General features: G+C 39.6%; 2 protein-coding genes across 3 annotated transcripts in view; both read left to right on the forward strand.

Annotated features, from left to right (window-relative positions):
- Window positions 1–418: 418 nt before the first annotated feature.
- dkk3b (dickkopf WNT signaling pathway inhibitor 3b) lies at window positions 419–12,111 on the forward strand. The gene is made up of 7 exons (XM_084734144.1): window positions 419–730; window positions 1,940–2,065; window positions 3,152–3,232; window positions 8,815–8,907; window positions 9,740–9,884; window positions 10,277–10,427; window positions 11,838–12,111. Exons 1-7 carry the CDS (start codon window positions 542–544, stop codon window positions 11,860–11,862), a joined length of 810 nt encoding a protein of 269 aa, XP_084590270.1. The 5' UTR covers window positions 419–541; the 3' UTR covers window positions 11,863–12,111.
- A 4,597-nt stretch (window positions 12,112–16,708) lies between these two features.
- The window catches only part of far1 (fatty acyl CoA reductase 1), a 36,191-nt gene continuing 30,094 nt past the window's right edge, over window positions 16,709–22,805 (forward strand). Inside the window, exon 1 of one of the 2 annotated variants that reach the window (XM_084733894.1) lies at window positions 16,709–16,901. The gene's annotated coding sequence lies outside the window, so the exon portion shown is untranslated. The remainder of the gene's footprint in view (window positions 16,902–22,805) is intronic. The other variant, XM_084733893.1, reaches the window with a different exon arrangement.

Consider the following 22,805-nt stretch of genomic DNA (forward strand, 5'->3'; position numbering starts at 1 on the left):
CTGGTGTACTTAAATACTTAAGTAAAAAGTATTAATTTCAAAAACTACTCAGAGTATTAGTTACTTTTAACAAATTATTTCACCGTCACCTATCCAAACTAGGGTTACAATTTTTGTGCGATTTCCCGAACTGAATTGAAAGTAATAGCAATCGATTAATCATTAATATTTCATGATATTTTGTGGGCTTACAATGATTGACTGTGTTTAGAGTTGAACTAAACATCTGGCACCCCTTGCAGCAGCTCTTTCTTTCTTTCTTTCTTTCTTTCTTTTTTTTTTTTAAATTTGCAGCCTTTTTTTAACCCTCATCATAATCAGCCGTTTCATTTTTGACATGTAGCTACTTCACGAAATGCAATCTGAACATTTTCCACGTCATAAAACTCAATTCGTTCCGGTTTATAACCCCGCCGCCACTCCTCAGACTTTCCATATAAAACGGACCCAGCTGTGTTCGGCTGTGCGACCTCGGTGCGTCACTGCGCTGCCGCTCGGCAAGACTGGCAGACAGCAGCAACCAGGAGGAGGAGAAGGAAAGATGTCCGGCATCATGCTGCTGTTGGTGTCCCTTACTTTGTGCTTGCTGCGGGCGACAGGCGGAACGGCGAGGACCGGGGCAGTAATCCAGCGGGACGTCGTGGCCTCGGTCAGTCTGAACGACATGTTCCGAGAGGTCGAAGAGCTGATGGAGGACACCCAGCACATATTGGAGGAGGCTGTGGACCAGGTCTGCGTCATATTTTATTCATTCATCTAATGGCAGTGTTGTGTATTTCGATGAACAACTGATGATCTACTTTGTCATAATTGTGGAAAGTCAGTGTTGTGTTGCTCGCATCACGTTTTATTCCAGTGGTGGAAAAAGAATAAAAGTAGAAATACTAATCTAGCAAAATACTCTGTTACAAGTAATGATCCTGAATTCAAGGTGTGACTTAAATACAAGCACAGAAGTAGGGGAGACCAGGGACAATTGTAACATTTTATACATTTTCTTTGATAACTGAGAGACTACTTGAAATAAACAAGTCAGCTTTTGCTTGAAAAATACAATTTATATATTTTCACTAGACTGTAATGTTAAATTTAATGCATGAATCAGAGTGTTTTCCCTTAGTGAGGGTAATAACAATATTTGGTGCAAAGTAACGCAGAATATCTGTCAAATTAATCCACTGTACCTCAAATAAAGGCACACCTCAAAGTAACCACAATGCTGCTGTACCATCTAATAATGCTACTTAAGATCTTGTTTTGTATGATTCAAATGGGCCTCGGTTGCACTTGGCCCTGGTCTCCCCTACTATCAGCAAAACGTAGTTAAAGTCAAAAGTGAAAGTATTCATTATGCAATACTCATTCATTATCACTATCAAATCAACTATCAACTGCACTGTCAGCCTAATTTTGACTACCAGGCTTAGGTGTGTGTTGCAACACTACATAGTTTCCATGCCTGCTTTATGTCTGACCCACACCCTGCCTCAATACTACTCAATACCTCATCATGACAGTTTCCTAAAATATTGTCCAGTCAATTCAATAAAAGAAAATTACCTTAACTCCATATACTATATGTGACTGAGAATTTTATACACATGACTTATTTTTGGTAGCAGCTCTGAGGTCTGTTATTTTTTTCTGTGGAATTGGATCTCAACAGGTCTAATAAGTCTGGTGATGATTCAGTAGTTTGGTTTTGATTATTTGTGCACTACTGTGAAGTTTTCCTTTCATATCATCCAAGAAATAGAGATTAATATCAATCGGTGAGCGCTGTGAATCGGTCCAGAGTTATAACCACCTTGAGGATTCATACTCCTCCTGGCTTCCCCATACAGAAATCTGATATGAACATAATGGAAATGTCATATGCTGTATTTTACCTAAAGTTCATAAATTGATTCTACTTGTATCCTAACACTCAATCCAACAGATAACTACTGAGAGTGCTAAATCATCTTTAGTGTCACTGGATCTGCGTCCTAACTACCACAACGAGACTAAGAAGACAATAAAGGATGGAGACAGAGCCATTCAGGTCCTAGATAGAGCTGACAAGGTAGGGGTCAACTTTTCACATCACGGCGTAAGATATATCTCCCAGATAAAATCTTTTCAACTTTTAAGTTGACTGAATATGAACAGACAAGTTGAGGTTCATTCAAGTTGAGTTCAAGTTGAGTTCAAGTTGAGTTCTTCATTTCACTCAAAGAACGTCCAGCTGGAGCTTCTCCCATTGGAGCTACTTTGTTCCAGCAATGGCACAAAGACAATATGTGAAACCGCTCCCTAACAATGTATTAAATCAAGGGGGTGTCTTAATTTCATGCTAACCTTCATCGTGGTTCACAGTGTTTTCATTATTGTGAAGACAAGCAACCATGATTATCTTTAAGTGAAGTGGAGACACACAGCAAGTTTTCATCATATATGGTTTCTTCAAGCTTTAAAAAAAAAAGTTAAACTCTCAAACAATGCATGCTGGGAGGTAAAAGCTAAAATGCTGCTGTTTCTTTAGAAGCAATTTAATGAGTAGATTAAACTCTGCACAGTACATTCATTCACCTCACCATTTCAAGTCAAAAGACTCATGTTTAGAAGTTCTGAAATGTTATGATGATAAATACTAGAAATGTTGTGTTTGATTGGCTTGAATAAATTGAGCTAGTATATTTAAGTTAAGTTTAAAATGCCCCAAGGAACATTTGTATTTTGTTGATTTTGGAGGCCCCTGTGGACAAAAGTGGTACCACTGCAAGAACCACAAAATATAACATCAAAAATACATTTATCTGAATAAAAATCTCCATCTGCTACTCACCATAACTTTATCTGGGAAGATGTTTCATCTGATTTCAAGGAGAATCAGACCCGGTGGCAGACATTATGAGTGACTTTGCGGAAACAGCTGATCTTCTTGCAGATGGTCTCATACAGAGGCATCGGCATTAAGTTGAGACTGTTCCATAATGAGAAAAGATCAGTTGATTCAACAATTTTTTTTTTCGAGTGTACATAGTTGTGATTGTAGGGATAAGTTTCTTCCCACGTTTTCCTTTCACATGAGTAAAACACAAAAACACCAATATAATTTCTTTTCTGTTCAAGGTCTGACACAGCATGCCAATCTTTTTGACATTTGTAGGAAACTAGTAACACAACAGGAGAGGTTCATCTTTCACATACCCACATGGAGATCTCTAGCCAGTGGAACAGTGTGGATCACGTGAGTCCTTTGCCTTCCCTGTGTGTTTGATAAATGTGTAGCATGCATATTCTTTACTGAAGTAGAAGTACAGATTCTTATGCTAAAATACAATCAACAGCAGCTGTCACGAGAGTAGACTTTTTGACCTAACACACAGCAGTGTGATGTGTTTGGTTGTCTGCTTCTCCAGCTGATAGCCTGTTGACTCACGATCCTGAAAAAAAAAACATGTTTTCGGTTTTCAGGCAGAAACGTCCCAGTTTCAGACCAAATATTTCTCTGTTAGAAGAGATGATGCAAACTGCAACAACAGCCCTCGGAAAACACAGATTGAAGCCTTTTCATTTGTTCGTTTATCACTCTCCATAGAACATTAATCATATGGTATTAACAGTGTAATGTTTCTGCATGTACATCTTCCTTCAATTTCTTACCTATTCATTGTGTCTGTAAGAAGCGGCAGAGAGGTAGAGAGCTCTCTAAAACTGTGGCTGTATTGTCTCAACTTGTTTTATAAAGAATGAGATCATCCAGTGAACAGACCTAACATATACTTTTCATAGTTTTAGCCAACAGGAGGCCAGCTTGGATTGAGGTCATTACGGCTGCTCACTGCCTGTTTTGCCATTTTACTTTACAAGGGCGGTTTTGATCTTTTGCTTTCCTGGCGGCTGTACAGAAAGTGGTTATGTTAATAGAGCTTGCTGCTGGAAAAAATGCCAGGGAAGCAATAAGCCTGCAAGCCAGACAGGGTAAGGTCTGCTCTTCTAAAATGACTAACTGTTTGGAAATTTCTCCCTCTACACGGAGGAGGTCTCAGTAAAGTTGGCTGGCTCGGCACCTCAGAAGACTTGCATAAACCTGGGACACATGAGGCTGAAATGTTATTCTTTTAGATGTCTATGCAATACCACTTAGTACTGTTTTAAAAAGATTTTAGTCGCTGGAGGATTTTGGTGTTAAAACCTCACACAGATGTCTATAAAACTAACTCTACACTCCGTATATTGTCACTATGTTTTAAACATCTATGGCAACTGTTACCATCTCACATTAAATTCAGCAAAAACAAAAAAGGCTTGTAAGTCTAGTAATTATGACTCATGGCATAATTATGACTCATCTTTTTATAATTAAAAGACCACCCAGTTGCATAAAACCACTTAAAAAGTCACCGGTTTCCCCCACCACCACTTTTTCAGCTGAAAACTCGCCATATGGGAATTTAATAGTGTTGTTGATTGATTCAGATCCAGATATTGACATTTTAGTGCAAAGTGTTTGAATTCTACATAGTGTTACAAGTATGCATAGTGACTGCCCTCTACTGGTTGAAACCTGGCTGGACCTGTGCACTGATTGAAGATGAACTCCAAGCCTAAATTTGATGAACCATGATAAACTTTGGGGCTTTGGCACCAGTCAATCAATCAATCAGTCAGTCAGATTTTATTTATACAGCACTTTTCATACAAACACGATGCAACAAAAACTGCTTCACACAATAAAAACAATAAAACAATACCCCCATCCCCTCACACAAAAAAGTGAAAACTTTGTGATGGTAAAGGCTAAAATAAGAACAGCGCTCATTAAAAACAGGAACTGAGGAAACACTGTCATGAGCAAGGAAACACCACAGGCCCAATAAAAACTCAAAACAGAAACTGAATTAAAAATCAATCAATAAATAAGTAAGTCAATAACTTAATAAGGTCTTCAGGCAGGCTGTTTCACATTTAGACAGATCAAGCAGCATCTACTTGAATGTCCAACTTCAAACTGACTTCACCACGGTGGCTCCATACGGACACTGCCCCACAGACGGCCACAGACACCAGAGAGCCTCGGTCTTAGCACCTCTCAGCATCTCTGAGCCGATAACACTTAGCTCAGCTAAACCACAGGTAACCTACCACAAAGAAACTTGTGTTTGCAGCACAAACATGTAGAGTCTAATAGCAGCAGCTCACGTTTAATTACCTCTGATTACCAGCTATAGCTGCTGTTGATACACTGAGTGCTGGCGTCATTCTGATCGGTGTCAGTACCTCCCACGTCACACACACTATGTAGCCGTGCCCCCCAGTACAGCGGATGTCATGTGCACTGCAGGCCAAATTCTCGCTCTTGCATGGTTGCCAGCCGCGACATGCCTGACACACACAGCATGTGTCGGACGTCATTTTCTGGCTTCATGTCACCAGGTTCTATCGAAAATTACTCGTACCCTGATGCTTTGTTGGTAGTCTGAACATACTATTAATCTAAACACTAAGGAAAGGACAAAACCTAAGATATGGAAGCTTATTTTATTCACTTGCAAGTAAAAAATGTCCTACTTTTCTGACTTAATGAGATAATTTTTCATTAAAAAAAAAACCGCTGGATGCTGGTTTTAGTGATGTGTGGGTTTTTTCAGACTCGCACCCACCCAACCCGTTATGAGAGCCAACACACACAGCCTGACCTGCAAAAATATGCGTTAATCAATGACCCAAACCCAACCTGACATACAAATTGTTAACTTTGTGCATTGCAGTAGCACAGTTGTCAGGACTGTGCTGCACACAGCACTCTCCAAGGGACTGCACCCCCACCCCTGTCCACAGTATGGGAAAGATCTAGGCTCTTAAATAATCAGACAAATTGCAAAGTCCAAATGGTGGATTGGGATTGGTAGGGGCTGGGTCAGGGTTACTGGGCTGAGAGCCCTAACTGGGCCCAGTGGAGCATGCTGGACGCTGGTTATAGGCTTTGGAAGACGCTCTGGGGGGTACGGCCCAGGGCACGAAGAGTCTGCTGGAGGTATCTCATGAATTCAGAGCAAGCAAGCAATAAGCCAGTATACTAAGATGCTCTATCCAACTCCTGTAAGGAAATATTTTGCTTAAGGGACAAAACTTAGAACTACTACAAGGAATTTTCATATTGTGTTGAAGTTGGAGACCCCTGTGAACAAAGGTGGTAGTGTTACCACCATAACAAGCACAGAATATAACATCAAAAGTAAATTTATCTGAATAAACATTTCCTCCTGCTTTTATTCAATGTACAATTTGCCGTAACTCCGCTTGGACAAATGTAAACACAGGCTCATACCATCTTATTTCCCAGAGAATCCATTGTGGTAAGAAGTCAGTCTTCTTGCAGATGGTCTCATCAGCTATAGAAGCATCATAAATTGAGACTTTTAAGTTTCATTTGAAACTCAGGGTGGTTTATGCAACCAGACAAACTGTCCTAATTAAAATTCTATTCTATCTATTGTTCACCAAACAACAACAACAAAAAATGAAAACCTTTTCTTGTAATTATGACTTCTGGAACTTGTAATTATGGTTTAGCATCTCATAGTCAAGAGATTTGCAACTGATAAGTATAAAAGATCCTAATTACACGAGATTTCTCGTAATTATGAGAATGAATTCTTCCTCTCTATTGCAGAAGGCGGCAATCTTCTGGTACCGCTTTATGTACGTCCCCTGGCATTAGGGATGGAACGGATGCAACAGATTAGGCACCGAGCATAAAAGCCTCTGTGTGTATTTTATGTGCCACCTGTGCAGTGCCCACACCACAGTGTGTTGTAGAAGCATAAAACAAGCTTTACATCCTTAAATTGGGTCTACTGCTCACTCAGAGAGTTGACTATGTTACTGGTCTTTCTCCATTTTCTGTAAAGTACTTTCTGGAAAATATTTTATGAAGAGGTAAAGGTCACTACTGGGCTTATGAAAAAGCTTTAGTCATCTGGCATTTATTAGGGTAATTGCAGGTTATTATGGGTAGTGTGCTCCATATAAGTTGTTTCCAGTGCGTTTCTGCTTCAATAATATCTCATGGTAAATCTAACAGAAACAAAGAACATTTCAAGTTCTGCAAATTTGTGCATATTGGGGAAACCACAGCAGAAAGAAAGTTAAAATTCTTCTTCTTCTTCTTCTTCTTTTTTTTTTTTTTTTTTTTTACATATTTTCCATTATATTTCTGTTGACAGCTTTATGTAACTTAATGTTTCAGGCAGAGTCAACAGGGGGAGAGAGTTGTCTGAGGTGGAACTGAGTGAAAAAGAAAGTTTTAATATCAGAGACACATAGTTACATCATGAACATGCATATATTTTGAAGACGGATTCACCATTTGTAACATTTCTACACTGGAATTAGGGATGTTCCTGGCGACTAATTTCCCTGTTGGTTGAACGCAAAATTTAATTTAGATCAAGGGATGCGAGGAGGGGAGTTGGAGCACATGACTAAATGTAATGTACAACAACTCCCATGCTCCTATGCTACCTAATGATGTCATTTTTGTTATTAAATGTATAAATAAAAGAGACCCCTAGTGGCAGAATGTACATGCTGTGGGTTTAATATTGCACTCTAGTATTGCAGCAGAAATGTGGCAGATTATTCAAGTGCCATTCATTCTGAGCAATTCTGTTCAATAACAAACAGGTTCTGCTGTCCGCCCGTTGATCCTGTCTCTGGCTTTGACACAGTCCAGTCAGCCTGTTTCAGGGACCTGTTCCTACTTTAGAAGCAGGATACACAAGATAAAAACAAAAAAAAAGACACCAAAACGGTGAGTTCACAGCAGGCCAGCGCATTTTTGGCAGACACTGTTTCCTCTGACCACTGGAAAAGAGTCAAAGTAAATCTCAAATAACAGATTAGCATTCCAAATCTGACAAGAAAAACACGACTAAACTGATTTATACTACAGAAAAATTCTTCATTAAGCCCTTACATTCTTAAAAAATGCAGTACACGGTGCTCTGCATGTCATTACCCATTTTGCCGCATGATGTATTTGGTGTTCCTGTATATAACTGACCAAACAAACATGATTTAAAGTTGTGTGTATGTATTTCCAACTCAACTGTGGTGGAGCAGGAAATGTGTCAGAAATGTAAATGTTTAGATTTAGTCTCAAGCAGTGTGTCATACAACACAGAGGTGGTGAAGACAAGTTCATCAGGTTTGCAGCTCACGCTATATATATGTATATACATATATGTGTGTGTGTGTATGTATGTGTGTATACATATATATACATATATACACACACACACATATATATATATATACATATATATATATATATACACTCTGTATACTCTGTTAGCAATGCATTGCTGTGGACAGGGTTAACAACAAAAGATATCAGTGGGTAACCACTTAAAAAAAATCAGTATCAGTGTACAATTATATGGTATTTAAGAATATTTTCACAGCTTTATCTTGTTGTCAGACAGCCTTTTCTGATGGGACACTGCTGCTATACAAGCCAAATATCGCTCTCTCCAAAGCAACCAAACTTCATAGACAAAATCGGTAATTTTACCTCGCAGGACACAGGAATTACTGTTAGTTTGTGTGTGTTACTGTGTCGCTTTGGTGTTTTAAAAGGATAGTTTGGATTCACTCAAGTCAAATAAAAATAAAACATCCGTTTCCCATCAGAGTCGGCTGTTGTATATAGCACACACTTGTACACTGATATACATTTTTTTTAGGTGGGCCTTTTTGAAGTGGCTAAAATACCATTGTTTAATTCTCTGTTGTGTTACTGACAATATATGTGTGTTATCTCAGGAATGCATGGTGGATGAAGACTGTGGTGACCTGAAATACTGCCTGTATGAGATTGAGAACTCCAAGTGCCTCCCCTGCATACCAACGGATATGGTGGGGATTCTGTTAGTGTTTTCTCTTGTGATTACTTGTTTAGTTTAAAGCTGCACCGAATAATATTTTTATTCAACAATGGACCAAACCACAATGTGAAAGGCATCCCTCATAGTGACGAATCCATGATGAATTACCCCACAATTCTTCAGTTACCCTCTGCAGGTTTATGGGTTATTTTAGCATCCTTCAGCTTGATGCAAATCTAATTTTGACTACCTCTGAGCAGTCAAAATCTTAGAGACCTCTGTGATTTCTGGTGCCCCCCTAAGGGGGACCCAGACACCAGCTCAGGCACAAATGCTGTATAGTATTATAATGTAACTTTTATAATATAGTTGTTTGTTTCTTCTTCGCTGATCTGAAAAAAAAAAAAGATCAGACCTGTGATATCAAAACCATGAGATGATCTGAACTGTGAGTTTTGTGATCTGTATACATATCCTGCACAGTAAAGCAGTATTAATAAATCAAGTGTCATAAGTATCTCAGTGTGAAAAAGCTGCACATGCGTTGCACCAACAAAAATTTATTTAATCTAAGCTTAGTTCTAATCAGAATTTTGCAAAACTAGGTTTAAAATGAGTTAACCTTGATTAAAAAATTAAATAAAACTAAAATAAAACGTTATATTGTTTGCTAGCTTGCAAAAAGTTTAAAAATTTGGTGCAACATAATTTGAAGTTGAACCATGAGCAGTGTTTAAAAATTTATCTTTTTCTTGTTGCAAAACAGAAATACTAAAAAGGCTTCATAAGAGAATGGCTGGTTGTTCAATAAATACTTCACATACAGTACTTGTTTGCATATCTGAATTTGTGTCCCCATTTAGCCTTGCACTAAAGATGAGGAGTGCTGTTCAGATCAGATGTGCGTGTGGGGCCAGTGTACAGTGAACGCCACCAAAGGAACAGAGGGAACTATCTGTCAGGGTCAGAGTGACTGCAGGCCGGACCTCTGCTGTGCCTTTCAACGAGGTGAGCCGTTAACAGCGACACCTTCAGAGACTGACCCAGAAATGACACAAAGCAAGACAGACCGACCTCTAAAACATGCTGTGTGACATTTATTAGGCACTGAATTATGGCTTTTTCATGTAGGCTACCAATTTTTACCCTAGAGGACAAAGTCATGACCCATCCTATTCTGCCTCTGATTGGCTTACCCTGACCCACACCAATCACTCCTCATGCCTAAACCTAACCAAACAACCCTGGCAACAAGTACTAGCCAATCAAAGACAGAGCAGCACAGGTCATGACTTTGCCCTCATGGAAAAGCAAATTTGTATCACAAAATCGTGGTCAGTGTAAAAAGTTAAAAAGTGTTAAGTTTTGGACTTGCATTATTTTTCTCTTTGCTGCCTCAGAGCTGTTGTTTCCAGTGTGTAATCCCAGACCAGAGAAGGGGGAGTCTTGTTGGAATCACCCGAACCTGTTGATGGACATGCTGGCCTGGGACCAGGAGGGTCCCCGTGACCACTGCCCCTGTGCTGGCGACCTCCAGTGTCAACCTCATGGGTGAGAGCAAACATAATACACATATAAGCAAAAATCGCCTAGAAATGAGGCTGTGCAATTCTAATAAATTACCTAGTGTGTGCTATTAATCTAGAAAGCTGGGTTTTCCTGCTGCAGAATCTGTTATTCTTCTTCCATCCAGTGATGTTACAGGGATATAGATCTTGTTAAGAGCTTAGCCTGTTAGGGTTAACCCCAACCCTAACCCTAACTTAACCCATAGCCAAAAAATCCCCCCAAAGAACCTAAGTAACTCTGCCAAAGTGTCTCTTTTGGGTCACTTTGCCGGTCCCAAGCCCGGATAAAGGAGGAGGGTTGGAGGTAGAGCTAGCAATTCCACCCCACATAACAGTCTTTTGATTAAATCTGATATTCTAACATTTAACAAAACAGGACAAAAGTGATTTCTGTAATGTGGGTCTACAAAGCATTTAAGTCATTAAGTTATTTTGAGAAGTGATGGCATATTTCAATTGCAAAATAAATAAACAAACAAACAAACCAAGAAGCAACAGAAGAAAGTTCATTTGTAGTTCTAAACACATTTAGAGTGGTTTTTACTCAGTTTTTATCTCTCCTGCGATGTTATTCCTCTCTCCTACAGCATTCATTACAATTACATGCAAATTGACAATTATGCAAATTAGGTGATGGCGTCATTTAGCGACTTCTTGCGACTTTTAGGACAGCCAATGGCTACTTTCCTTACAAAGGAGTTGGCAACACTGATGTTGAAGGTATGCAGGAGGCTCTGAAAAGTTTCATGAGTCTGGACGGTGATGTCTTTTTTGTTGTCTCTCAAAAACATCACACACAAGAGCACACGTGTGGGGCGCTTGGATAGCTCAGTTGGTAGAGCGTCGAACCTCGTCTTTCAACACTTACTCCCAATTTAATGGCTTGCAGAATCAGTGGCATCTTTTAACTCACTTCTCGAAACCCAATTTATAGACTTGCTTTTATGTAATGTCGTCATCTCTTTTAATATATTTAATTTTGTTCTTTTATGTGTACATATTAATATTGACATTACGTGATGTTGCTGTAATTCATTCCTTTTATATTTATTTATATCGACTAGACAACATAATGTTATGTCTCTGTAATCTCCTCCCTCTATATTTTATCTTATTGTCATAGTTTTTCTTGTTTTACTGTTCTTATCTCTTTTACTGTTTTGCATTCTTGTACTATGTTTAGTGTCTTTTCCTTGAGTTTGCTTGAGTTTTAGTTTAAAGTTTAAAATTATTTAGATTGAAGAAAATTCATATTGTTGTAAATCTGGACCATACATCAACCAGGGATGACAACAGATCTTAATTATATATGAGAGAACAGAATAGAGGTAAGTAGAAAGCATTACTGCAAATGTTTTGTTTTTCTAAAGTCCTTTTTGTTTTTCTCTCACAGACGTGGATCTGTTTGTGGAGAATAGTACTGGAGATGGAGAGAGCCCTGCCCAGGAGCTATACTAACATCCTTACTGCGGATCCACCGACGAACAGCCCACTTTCTGATCAACAGTTTAAAAAAAAATAGGATGTTGCTTCAGGAAAGGACTTGCACTGTATTATTTATGCCTTACTACCCATGTGTATTATATATCATGACACGAATAAAAGACTTGTTTTTAGTTTTGACTCAGAAACCAATAAAAGGACTTTTGTGGTATTTTCAGATTCCACAGATGGGCTTCATGTGTTTTGTTTGCCGAATGGATGAGAACTAAGACACAGCTTTGACCACTAGAGGGCAAACTTTGTCTCTTTTCTGTGGAAAGGGAAGCATAACTTGAGAAATAAAACACACACACTCACACACATGGAAACACTGCAGGGAGATATTCAGAATGAGGCTGATGGTCACATGATCGTAGTACAGACTGATGCAGAGCTCTCTCTTTCCCTCTCTCTCTCTCTTTCGCTCTCACACACACACACACAGTACCACTGTAGGAAGCGACAAGGTCTTTAATTTGCATATTAAAATACATTTTGGATTTATCTTAAGTGTTATTTCACAGAGAGAATGATTATCTGAAGACTTCTGTCCATGCTTTGATATGTAATTATAGTCTGCTTTTTCCAAATATTTAGTTTTTGTTTGTTTGTCTTGTTTGTTTTCAGAGACGTAGATTTTGAACTGATAGGTTAGCATTTGCATTTGAATCTCACTGCTTTTCGTGCAAAATATTTTACACAACATCTCCTGTGAGAAAACCAACAATCCTGCACTTGTGTTCAAACTGCTCAGACCCTCCTCCAGCATTAAAACCATCCGTAAATCAAATTTATAAAGTGGTTTTAGAAATAGGCCCGTGTTTCCTACAGCAAACAAAGGATTGACTGCTTCATGATTCTGTAACAGACAGTTGCTATGGACACAGTTCTGATCATAAACTCGGGAGGAGCAGTGAAATCATTGTTAAATCACTATAATAATTTTAAAATAATATTATATGTCAAATTATTGATTTTTTTGGTACATACCCATGTAACAAGCAGGATAATGTACAGTCAGCATATTGCGAAATAAAGCCATAAAATCATTTTAAATAATATAATAATAATATATAAATAATAATAATATTTTGTGTCACATAAATGTGTGCCAAATATTTTTTTGGTAAGTAACCATGTAATAAGCAGGATAATGTACAGTGAGGTGGTCATTATTGTGAAATAAACCCCTTCAGAGTGATTCAAGATCCCTCCACTTCACATTGGGATTGTGCATCATCCTGCCAGGGTTTATTTTACAATAACAACCTGCTCACTGTACATTATCCCTTACCTCCTAAACCTGATTAACATTTGTTCCAAACAAATCATGTTACTTTAGTTTAGCACAACAATATCCACGAGCCTCCTCAGCCTAGTCTCTGTCCCAACTCGCCACACGATTTGTCTCCACCCCTCAGCGACTCATACAGATGAGGACAATACCAGTTTGCGGCTGAACCACCAGGCTTTTCAAGTGACTTCAATGTAAAACCCATCCATGGCTGTTGGTGTACTAATAAAGAGGGAGAAAGTCCACACATGGAGGAGGTGGGGTGGATGCCTCAGACACCCAGTGTTTGTATCCCTTAAAATTTTATAAGGCATGTAACAATATGTATGTCACATGGCTTCAGTGTGTAATTTAGTTGATGTAACCCCAAACATGGTCTTATCATACACCTGACCAAGTACGTCTGGGCCTAAACCTATGTGCTGCTTTGCTGTGTTTAATCACGTGTTAAAAATGCTTCTTGGCCACGTCAGATACAGCCTGTAAAGTCAGTATCGATGCTGAGGTACAAATTGTTGGTATGGGATGAGCTGGGAAGAGAACACCACCTTTAAAACACAAGCCAGAGCTTTAAATGTTGAATTCTTGTAAGAGTTTCTTTGCAATAACGAACTATATTTTTCAGCATTCTTCCAAAATTCATCCAATGTCCAAATATGAATTTGTACAATTTATCCAATAAATTACACAGAGCTCTGCCTCATGCTTCTGATGGCTGTGTGTGTGGCAAGGTGGTTTAGTGTTATGAATGGTCCTGATTTAAAATCCTATAGGAGTCTCATCCTGTGGAAAGCCATCATGTTTAGGTGGGCTTCCTGCATGCAAACCCATACCTGTTGAACTAGGGCTGCACGATATTGGAAAAAACTGACATTGCGATTTTTCTCACGGTTTTGAGTCACGGATCGGATCATTTTTCGGATCAGCAAAAAAGAAAAAAGTGGTGGGATTAGGATTAAATTATTTTTAAAATGCACTTGTCTTTGATCTTTGTCTGTCTAATTATCACCATAGTTATGTAATGTAATAATAATGATAATAGTAATGATAATGGTAATATATTAAAAAAAAAACATATTAGATCATTATACACTGTACAGTATAATACACAACTACGCTCTGTAGTCTGGCTCAATGTCCCGCCTACAGCAGCACATCTGATTGGTTAGAAGTCATTATCAATCAATCAGCAGACACACTGTGTCACAGACGGGGTGAGACAGATCTGCACCAGTGAGCAGAGAGGAGCTGTGTAGAAGTTAAGACAGCTGATATCACCAAAGTTTGGTTTGGTGATAGCAGAGTTACATCAGTGAAAAAAGTTATGGTCTGGATTTCACTCGAGGCGATGTGACAGCTTTTAAATCAGTCGCTCTTCACAGAGATGCGCTGCACACAGCAGCGTCTGTCTGCACTGAGATTTCAGGTATTATAACTTATACAAAAGTAACAGTGACAGTAAAACTATGATGCTCACATGTGGTCCGATTCAGATCTGGCTTTGCATTCGTCGTACTGAGCTGTGTGGTGCCGACGAAAATGGTCAAACAAATTAGTTGTGTTACCTCTCGTCGTGGCAACAGGTGCAAGGCACTGTCAACACAGAACACGTGTTTGGTCAGTATCATCCTTCTTGTAGCCGAAATAATTCCAGATAACTGACGTTGCTTTTCTTTTTGGCACCACGTCTTCGTTTTCGGCGATTTTCTCTTGTTCGTTGCTCGTTTTTCAATGTTGTTACCAGCGACTCACTCCATATGCAGGGGCGTGGTCTGCTTTGGCAAACTGATTAAGAACGATGGTGATTGGTGGATCGCTGTGCGCAGTGTGTGTCAGGTACCCTTGCCTCCTACATCGCAGGACCTGCGATGTGACTATTTCGCACACGTACATTGCGATGACGATGCTCAAACGATATATCGTGCAGCTCTATGTTGAACTGCCTTTGCCCCCAAGACTGCATTACCAATCATGCACCACAACAGGCAAATGCACCAGGGCCCCAGACACCTTTGAGCCTCAAATGTCCCAGGTTGAGTTCACGTAAAGAAAAAAAAAAGTGTGCCAGGGAGTTTGCACCAGCCCACTAAGGTGGGTCTGGCATCATTAGCCACATTAGCAATTTTGTCTTTAAGCAAGGTCCTGTGTCAAAATCTAGTCTTAAGACTTTACCTGTTTGTATTGTTTCTGCATGAGAGTGCTGGTTGATCTCTGAATCATGTATGCAGTTAAGGAAGTCAGTAGGGGCGCCTTAGCAAATGTTTGCCCTGGGGCTCCCTGACAGGTTGATCCGGTTATAGACTCACAAGTCAGTCCCTAAACGCTTCAGTCAGTGGGGGAGCGCTCCGATTATCTGGTATCACAGTGGACATGTGGATACAATGGATATCTGACTGTCCATAGTTAAGATGGGTCAAATAAAGAGGACTGATTCTGCCATAGAGTATAAATGAATGTAATTTCAAAGTGAGGCTACTTGGCTTTTGCTGGACGCAATGACCATGATAGCCACAGAACTGTGACTACTGAACCATAGTTTGTAGCAACAATAATGTCAGTTATGAATTTAACTTTTTATTTGTAAGGAAGAAGTTGTTACCTGATTCAGCAGGGAGAGAGTTCATGCCCACCTTAACTTGTGAAACGCCCCCGAGCAGTAGGTGTGGGCCCACTGAGTGTGCGTTTGTATTTCCACCACTCTGTGTGTGTGTGTGTGTGTGTGTGTGTGTGTGTGTTTCCCAAAAAGGAAAATTCAGTCATTGTCCATTCATCCTCATGCTGATTGAGTGTCAGGTTTTCAAATGTAAAAAAACAACAACTGGAAAGTCCTGACATGCTGTTTGCACACTGTCACACCACACACACCCAGTTCAGACAGTGTACATATGCATGTGAACAGTGAAGATTTCGGCTAAAAACATGGTGTCAATAAATTTTTTTTAGTCAACTTGTCAAATTGGAGCTTTAGGAGACTTGGATTACAATAGATGAGCAGTATTGAGGCATTTTATGTTTTTATTCTGCTGTTTTCTTATGTTTGAAAACTTGTCACCATGCACTTCTATTGTTTGGGAGAATCTGCAATATTGTTTTCCTGTGAGTGTTCAATTGGCAAGAAGGTGAGTAGATAATGGGTAAACTATCCCTTTAAAACTCAAAGTATTGACCTAGTATCTCAAAAGGATGACTTTGTATCTCAAACTATTGACTAAGTATCTCAAAACATGGACTTTGTTTATCAAAATATCTCAAAAGAATGGCTTAGTATCTCAAAATAATGAGAGGCTGTCTGGAAATAATGACTTACTCATCTCAAAACGACGAGTTAGTGTTTCAAAAGAAATAGAAACTTTCTCAAAACAATGACTTATTGAATTCATTATTTTTGAGCCTTTTTAGAAAGTTTGAATTATAATGACGTAGGTAGGGGACCTATTTTTCGTCACAAACAGGCTTCACCTGAGGCAGTTTTTATGAAGACGTGATGAGAAATACGGAGGAGTGAGACCTCTGTCTTCAGCCTATCTGTCCCGCTGACGTCACGGCGGCTGGTTCCTTTATCCGCCCAGGCTGCTGGCTTCCTGCTGAGTCTCCACTCTGTCGCTTTTAGCAGTACACGCTGCTGCTCCGCCACACAACAGACTCCCAAGTTCAAGAGCCGGGGAAACATCGACACTTCGGGTAAGGTACCCCCTTCAAATTACGTCCATGGCGGCGTGTGCTCTTTACTCATTGAACCGTGGCGCTCTTTGCCGGTTTTCTAAGCGCCAACTGGTGGCGTGACAGACTGCTATACGTGTGACATGGTGTAGGAAGAGATGCACCAAGAGGAGGGAGGGGTGGCTAAACACAACTGTAGTGCTGCTCAAAGTCATACGCAGATGTAGGGACTCACTAACACAGAGACACACAGTACATGTCAGTCAGTTACCACACACCCTCCAGTCACTATGTAGCTCTTGTGTGTCAACGCGAATCTCAATCTTTTTTTTTTTTTTACTGCTGCTGTTTTTTTTTTCTCCCACCCTACCGCTGGCACTTTGTTTGAGCACTTAAATGAAGAAGGTTGACTGCTCCGGCAACACAGCAGGCACTTTTAATTGAAGCCGAGGGTTAGCTGGGCGGCCTCACTTTTAATTTACTCCCAGGCTTTGCAGTAATCACATTAAAGGCTGTTAAAGCCAGACAGTCGGTGTGGTTTTAAGCGTCGCCCACTGTGCAAATGGACGGTGAGTGGTGACTGGTAATGATGTGAGGCAGCTGTGTGTAACGAGAATCACGGGATCAGTTGCCTTCGTTTTGCCTGTTTGAGTCAGGTTTCAGTCTGTGTTTTGCATGCCCTGATGTGTTGTCTATTGTAACACATCTGTTTCGCTCAAATGCACCAGATTACCACTGCTGAGATGCAGTGACAAACTGGCAGTTTGGGGGGAGATGGGGAAATTACGCCCTCATAGGGTTTAAGACACAAAGTTAACAGTAAGTGTGTATGTGTATGTAAGTGTGTCTATTTGCCATTTTCCATCAGTGATGCATTCATACTACCTTTGTTCAGAAAAAGTAAAAGTACTTACATTTAGTTACTTACTGATACTGAGTACTGGCATGAGTTGAGTACTTAATAATTAAGGGTGTATATCACAAGTTTCATCACGAGATATTGTGTCAATTATTTGAACAATGCCACGATATTTACTGATATTACAGTCTTCCATGATACGATTTAGGTTTAATTGAGGGCCAACAATCAATATCAAATTTTTGTTTACATGTCAGTTTAACACATTCAGTTCAGCTCTCAAAAAGTAACTAAATTATGGCTTGACAATTTCATGACTGAACGTTTCCGGATATGCCATGGGAATTGCAATGCCAAGATTTATCTTAAAGATGACAATATAGATCAATATTTTCATTTTGTGTTAATCATATTGGATCATTGAGTGTCGATGTATTGATCCAGATCCATGTATTGGTGTATCCCTATTCTCCAGAGATGTTTCCCAAATCGAGTTTGTCCATGTTTGAAATATGATTCATGTTGTCATGAAGGAAGGAAAGAAACCTCTGGATCTTGTCCTGAAGAAGTTCTGCAAAGGAAATCTTGATACACCAAGCTGGTGTCCTGTTAAAGTCGCTGCATTTGTGTGCACGTCAGAGTGAATAATGCAGAAGTGGGACAAGAGACAACAGCTAAAAGCAGCTTTTCCTCTGCAGTATTCCCTGAACAGAGAACCTGGCACTCTTATATAGAGGTCCTTGAAAGCTGATCAGCCAAGGCTGAAAAATTAAAATCTTGTTTTGTCCGTGTGTTAAGAGACCGGCCAGGGTCTTTGATCAAATGTCTGTGAAAGAGTTACTGTAGCTTACAGTCAGACGGGCAGCAAGTTGATCCCTGATGCCACATCTTCTCTCTGAATAATTGATCAGATGCATTAGAATGCTTAAATTGGGCAGCTGAGGCTAAACAGTTTACCAAGAGGGCTGACAACAAACAGTCTCAGAGGAGCAATCCATGTTTTACTAATCCCATTGCCAAGCAAAGGAGAACCTTTAGAGAGTTTGAAGCTTTCCAGACTTCACATCAGGCTATATCTTTATATCAAACAAAGCATACAATGTTTTGATTTCTTCTAGTTGGGTTATCATTTGTGAGCAGGCATCCATCCCCTACAGCAGGACTAGTTTTTAGAAGAGCAAAATCTGAAAATAGTGAAGTGCCAAAGGGCAGACATTTCTTATGTCTAATCTGTAAAGTTAGGAATTTAAATGTGTAAAACTAATGGAGTTTCCATTTGAAAAATCTAGAAAAGAACAAAGATGGTCTTGTCCTTTGATAAAATAAGTGTCTTTGTGCTTAACAGATATAACCAATGACTGGGCTCATAAACCAATTAATAAAATAAAGCTCTGATAAACAATGTAAATACCCATAAACTTATCATTTTATTTAAACTATCAGGTTATTTAAATAAATGGACGGAATCGGCCCTTGGGCTGCCAGTTGACCCTTTGTTAAGCCCCACCTCCAACAGCAACTGTCCAATCATAGCTTAGCAACCGGATCTAGAGCTGACAAGCTTTCCATTTCTCTACATGTAGACACGGTGTGCAGGAGGCTCAGAGAGGAGCGATACTAGGCTTTTTATGAGTCTGGACGGTGATGTCTTTTTTTGTAGTCTTTCAAAAACATGAAACACAAGAGCACACGTGTAGAGGATGGATTAAACTCATCTGCTATAACATAAGATGCAAATGTTAGCATGTCCAGCTAACTAAGACTAGCTTACTAGCTGCAATAACTTTACCTCCAGCCAAACTTGCGAGATTGCTTTTGTTTTGTGGGGCTTTGAGAAGGAGGATGTGGGCTGATGCAGAATCAAAAGCGGGTCGATGATGATGCATCTCATTCTGGCTCGCTGTCTCAGGTCTGAGCTCCTATCCCAGCTATCTTCTGCAATTATGGTCCAGCTCATCTGGCTGAGTGACCTGTCTCCCAGTCCGCTGCACTAACCTAGTCCCTGCGCTTCCTTTTCCCACGTTGATGAGTGCATTTCTGTCATCTATCATGTAGATATACCTGCCATATTTCACCATCCGACCAATGTTTGCTGAGATGTAAGCTAGCTTTAGCATCAGTTTTCTAGCATTAACATTATACCGTGCACGCAGCTGTCATATAACTTAACATCTACACTTTCACAGGGTTCTTGTTTTAAAATGTGTCAGATGGAAACATTAAAATTGACTTTTTGGCTGAGTCAAGGAGTTAGCAGTGGCTTACATCAGCCAGTTACACTTAGGGAATCTGCTTGTGAGTCATTATTTTAGCCGACAAAATCCACTGTCGTTGGCTAGAAATGAGAAGCTGCTTTTGTATACATCTCTAAGGATTCAGAGACCCCCTGTTTCAACAATTGCCCCCAATTTCGATGTTATATCTGCCACCATTATCACTGAAAACTGCATAAATGCAGTGCAAGGATGGAAAGTTTGGCAGGCTTAGCAACAGTAACTAAGGAGGGCAGGGCTTAGTGAAAGGTTAGTTGAATATCTACCCTACAGACGGAAATGTCTCAGAAATGTGTTGACTCAAAGGCAACAATGTCAGACCATGGTGATGGACACATGTTGCGGCAACACAGAGGCAGATCTCTCCCCAGCAGCCTGGTTACAGTACAGTAAGAAATGCCAACTTCCTGCTTGTGGTGATGTCACAACACACCATCTTTGCAAGTGGCTTGCACAGACTTGTATTGACAGGTCAGATTACTCACACCTGTTAGACAAGACATGAGGAGTGTCACAAACAGTAGGATGGGCTGGTCATTTTGGAAATCTTGCTTGTCTTGACTCTAACTAAGCAAAACTAAGAGCACATAGACTCACTTGTGTTTTAGTCAATGCTGAAGAGCTCTGGGTGTGTTTGTGAAGTGCTTGCCCATGGATGGTTTAACAATTCTGTGTACTTCTCATACATTGACATGAAATATGTAAGGGCCCCCAAGACATAAAGTTCAAAGTTATTTGTTGCACGTTTAGATCAAACTGCATGCAGGTCTTGCAAGACGGAGGTCTTTATTTGCTGTGTGCTCTTTGCTCCTGTTTTCATTGTGAAATGAAGCTCTAAGCTTATTCCTACAACTAAACAGATGGATGTTGAAATATACCTTACCTGATGAGTGTAATTTGTGTTGGCCTCATTCTGTCTGTGGATTTGGTTGTTTAAGTGGCGTAAAACACCATACCTAAGCAGCGCAGTGTCAACAGCTGCTGCCACGTTTTCTACTGACAATGTGTCAATTGTGCAGGAGCACACACCTTGACTTTATGCACATTCACTGGCAGGTATTATACTTGCATAGTTGAACTGATTACTTTTTTTTCCTACATCCAAAATTTATTTTTATTGCACATTTACCTGTTATGCTAAAATGGTACATTGGTCCAGCAACGATAGATAGATTAGTCTTCATAGTTAATCAGTGATCAAACTATGGTCATCATAGATTACAGTCAATCAAAATGGCTAGTACCTTTTCCTTCCCTGTTTTTCCAACTTCCAGAAACTAAAAGACCACCAGTCTAATAATACACTGGCAGCATGAGCAGCCAGCAGGTAAAATATATGTATGAGTGGTCAAATACTACTTTAGCTGTCTATTACCATGGTAAAGAGCGAAGCTTCAAATTATTGTGTGCAGCCCTACTTATCACACACATACCAGGCAGCCTCTTGTGGGCCATATGAAAAATTCAGAAGGACCATATCTGGCCCACAGGCCATGAGTTGAATAGACCTGACTCAAGAGCTTTTACGTAGATTTGGAGAGGAGGTATTTGGTCTAAAGCTCGCAGGATGTGCATATTAAGAGCTCATTTTCAACTCGGCACACCAAGAGTACGGACCGTGAAATTATATTTGACCAAATAAATACATGCATAGATTGTTGAAATTCCCACAATACTGACAACAATTCCCACACCCAATTTTGTATACCGTACAAAGTTCAAGAATGTATTGTAAACATTCAGTATCAGCCAGCCCTAATGAATAAAGCAGCAGTGAGTCTGTGTGTGCAGTGAGGAATGATGACAAGACACATTGCAGAATGCAAGCTGGGGCAGCATTGTTATATACGGTCATAGTAGTGTTGATGAATGAACCACACACATCTGGTCAAGTGTTTGCTATAAGGAAAGTGAGGGACAATGAAACAGACATTCAGTGGTCTGATGATACCAAAATGTGATTTTAGATGATCATACTTAACACTGTTTTGCCGTAAACTAAACCTCGCATTTCAGCAGAACCACAGCATCCTTACCATGAAAGCCTGGTGGTGAGAGCTTGCCATGGGGACAATGCTTCCACTCAAGACCTTGTGTGTGTAGAGGGTAGAATTTGTGGTGAGGAGTTGAAAATTGATTTTCATTCATAATGTTACTGACTGAGCTGGAGCGCGTTTGCAAGTGAGAAACTGCCAGATGTGCAAAGCTAATGCAGTTCTATTAACATAGATTCAAGGATGCCAGATGTCTTATCTAAATCAGGGATGCACTGATGTGACTTTTTCCACACAAGGCATCAGAATTTCAGTAGTGAAACAATAAAAAGCTGATACCAGAAAAAGAATGATAGTGATACTAGATGATTTATGTTTAAAGTAATTTTTAATGCAAAAATACTGTTTTTAGCCTCTGAAATATGGAGAAATCCTTCTTTTCACGTTTATTATCATATTAAACTGAAAATGTTTGGGTTTTGGAATGACAAAACATTTAAAGACTTCACCTTGATGGATGTTTATCTCTATTTTGTGACATTTTATAGATGTTGCTGCTAATAAATTAAACAGTTTGGTCTTTGGTCAAGTAGTTTCTGACCCACTTTTGTGTGTTTTGTTACCTGTAGTTGAACACTTAAACAGTCAGTTACTGATTATTCATTCATTTCTTTTCATTCATTCATTTTATTTAAACAATTCTAGCAGCAAATTAGTCATGTGAAACATTAATTCATGAAGCAAAACAATTTTAAATGAACAGAATATTACAACAATAAAGTACTTCCTTGAAACAGCT

This window comes from Lutjanus erythropterus, chromosome 13, assembly GCF_056507025.1.
Source record: "Lutjanus erythropterus isolate fLutEry1 chromosome 13, fLutEry1.hap2, whole genome shotgun sequence".
Taxonomy (NCBI): Eukaryota; Metazoa; Chordata; class Actinopteri; order Lutjaniformes; family Lutjanidae; genus Lutjanus; species Lutjanus erythropterus.

Bases quoted from the DNA above. Each gene is read 5' to 3' on its own strand.
- dkk3b (XM_084734144.1), top strand. From the start codon at position 542: ATGTCCGGCATCATGCTGCTGTTGGTGTCCCTTACTTTGTGCTTGCTG. The intron at 731-1,939 runs GTCTGCGTCATA...TCAATCCAACAG, and splicing joins TGGAGGAGGCTGTGGACCAG to ATAACTACTGAGAGTGCTAA. The intron at 8,908-9,739 runs GTGGGGATTCTG...GTCCCCATTTAG, and splicing joins CCTGCATACCAACGGATATG to CCTTGCACTAAAGATGAGGA.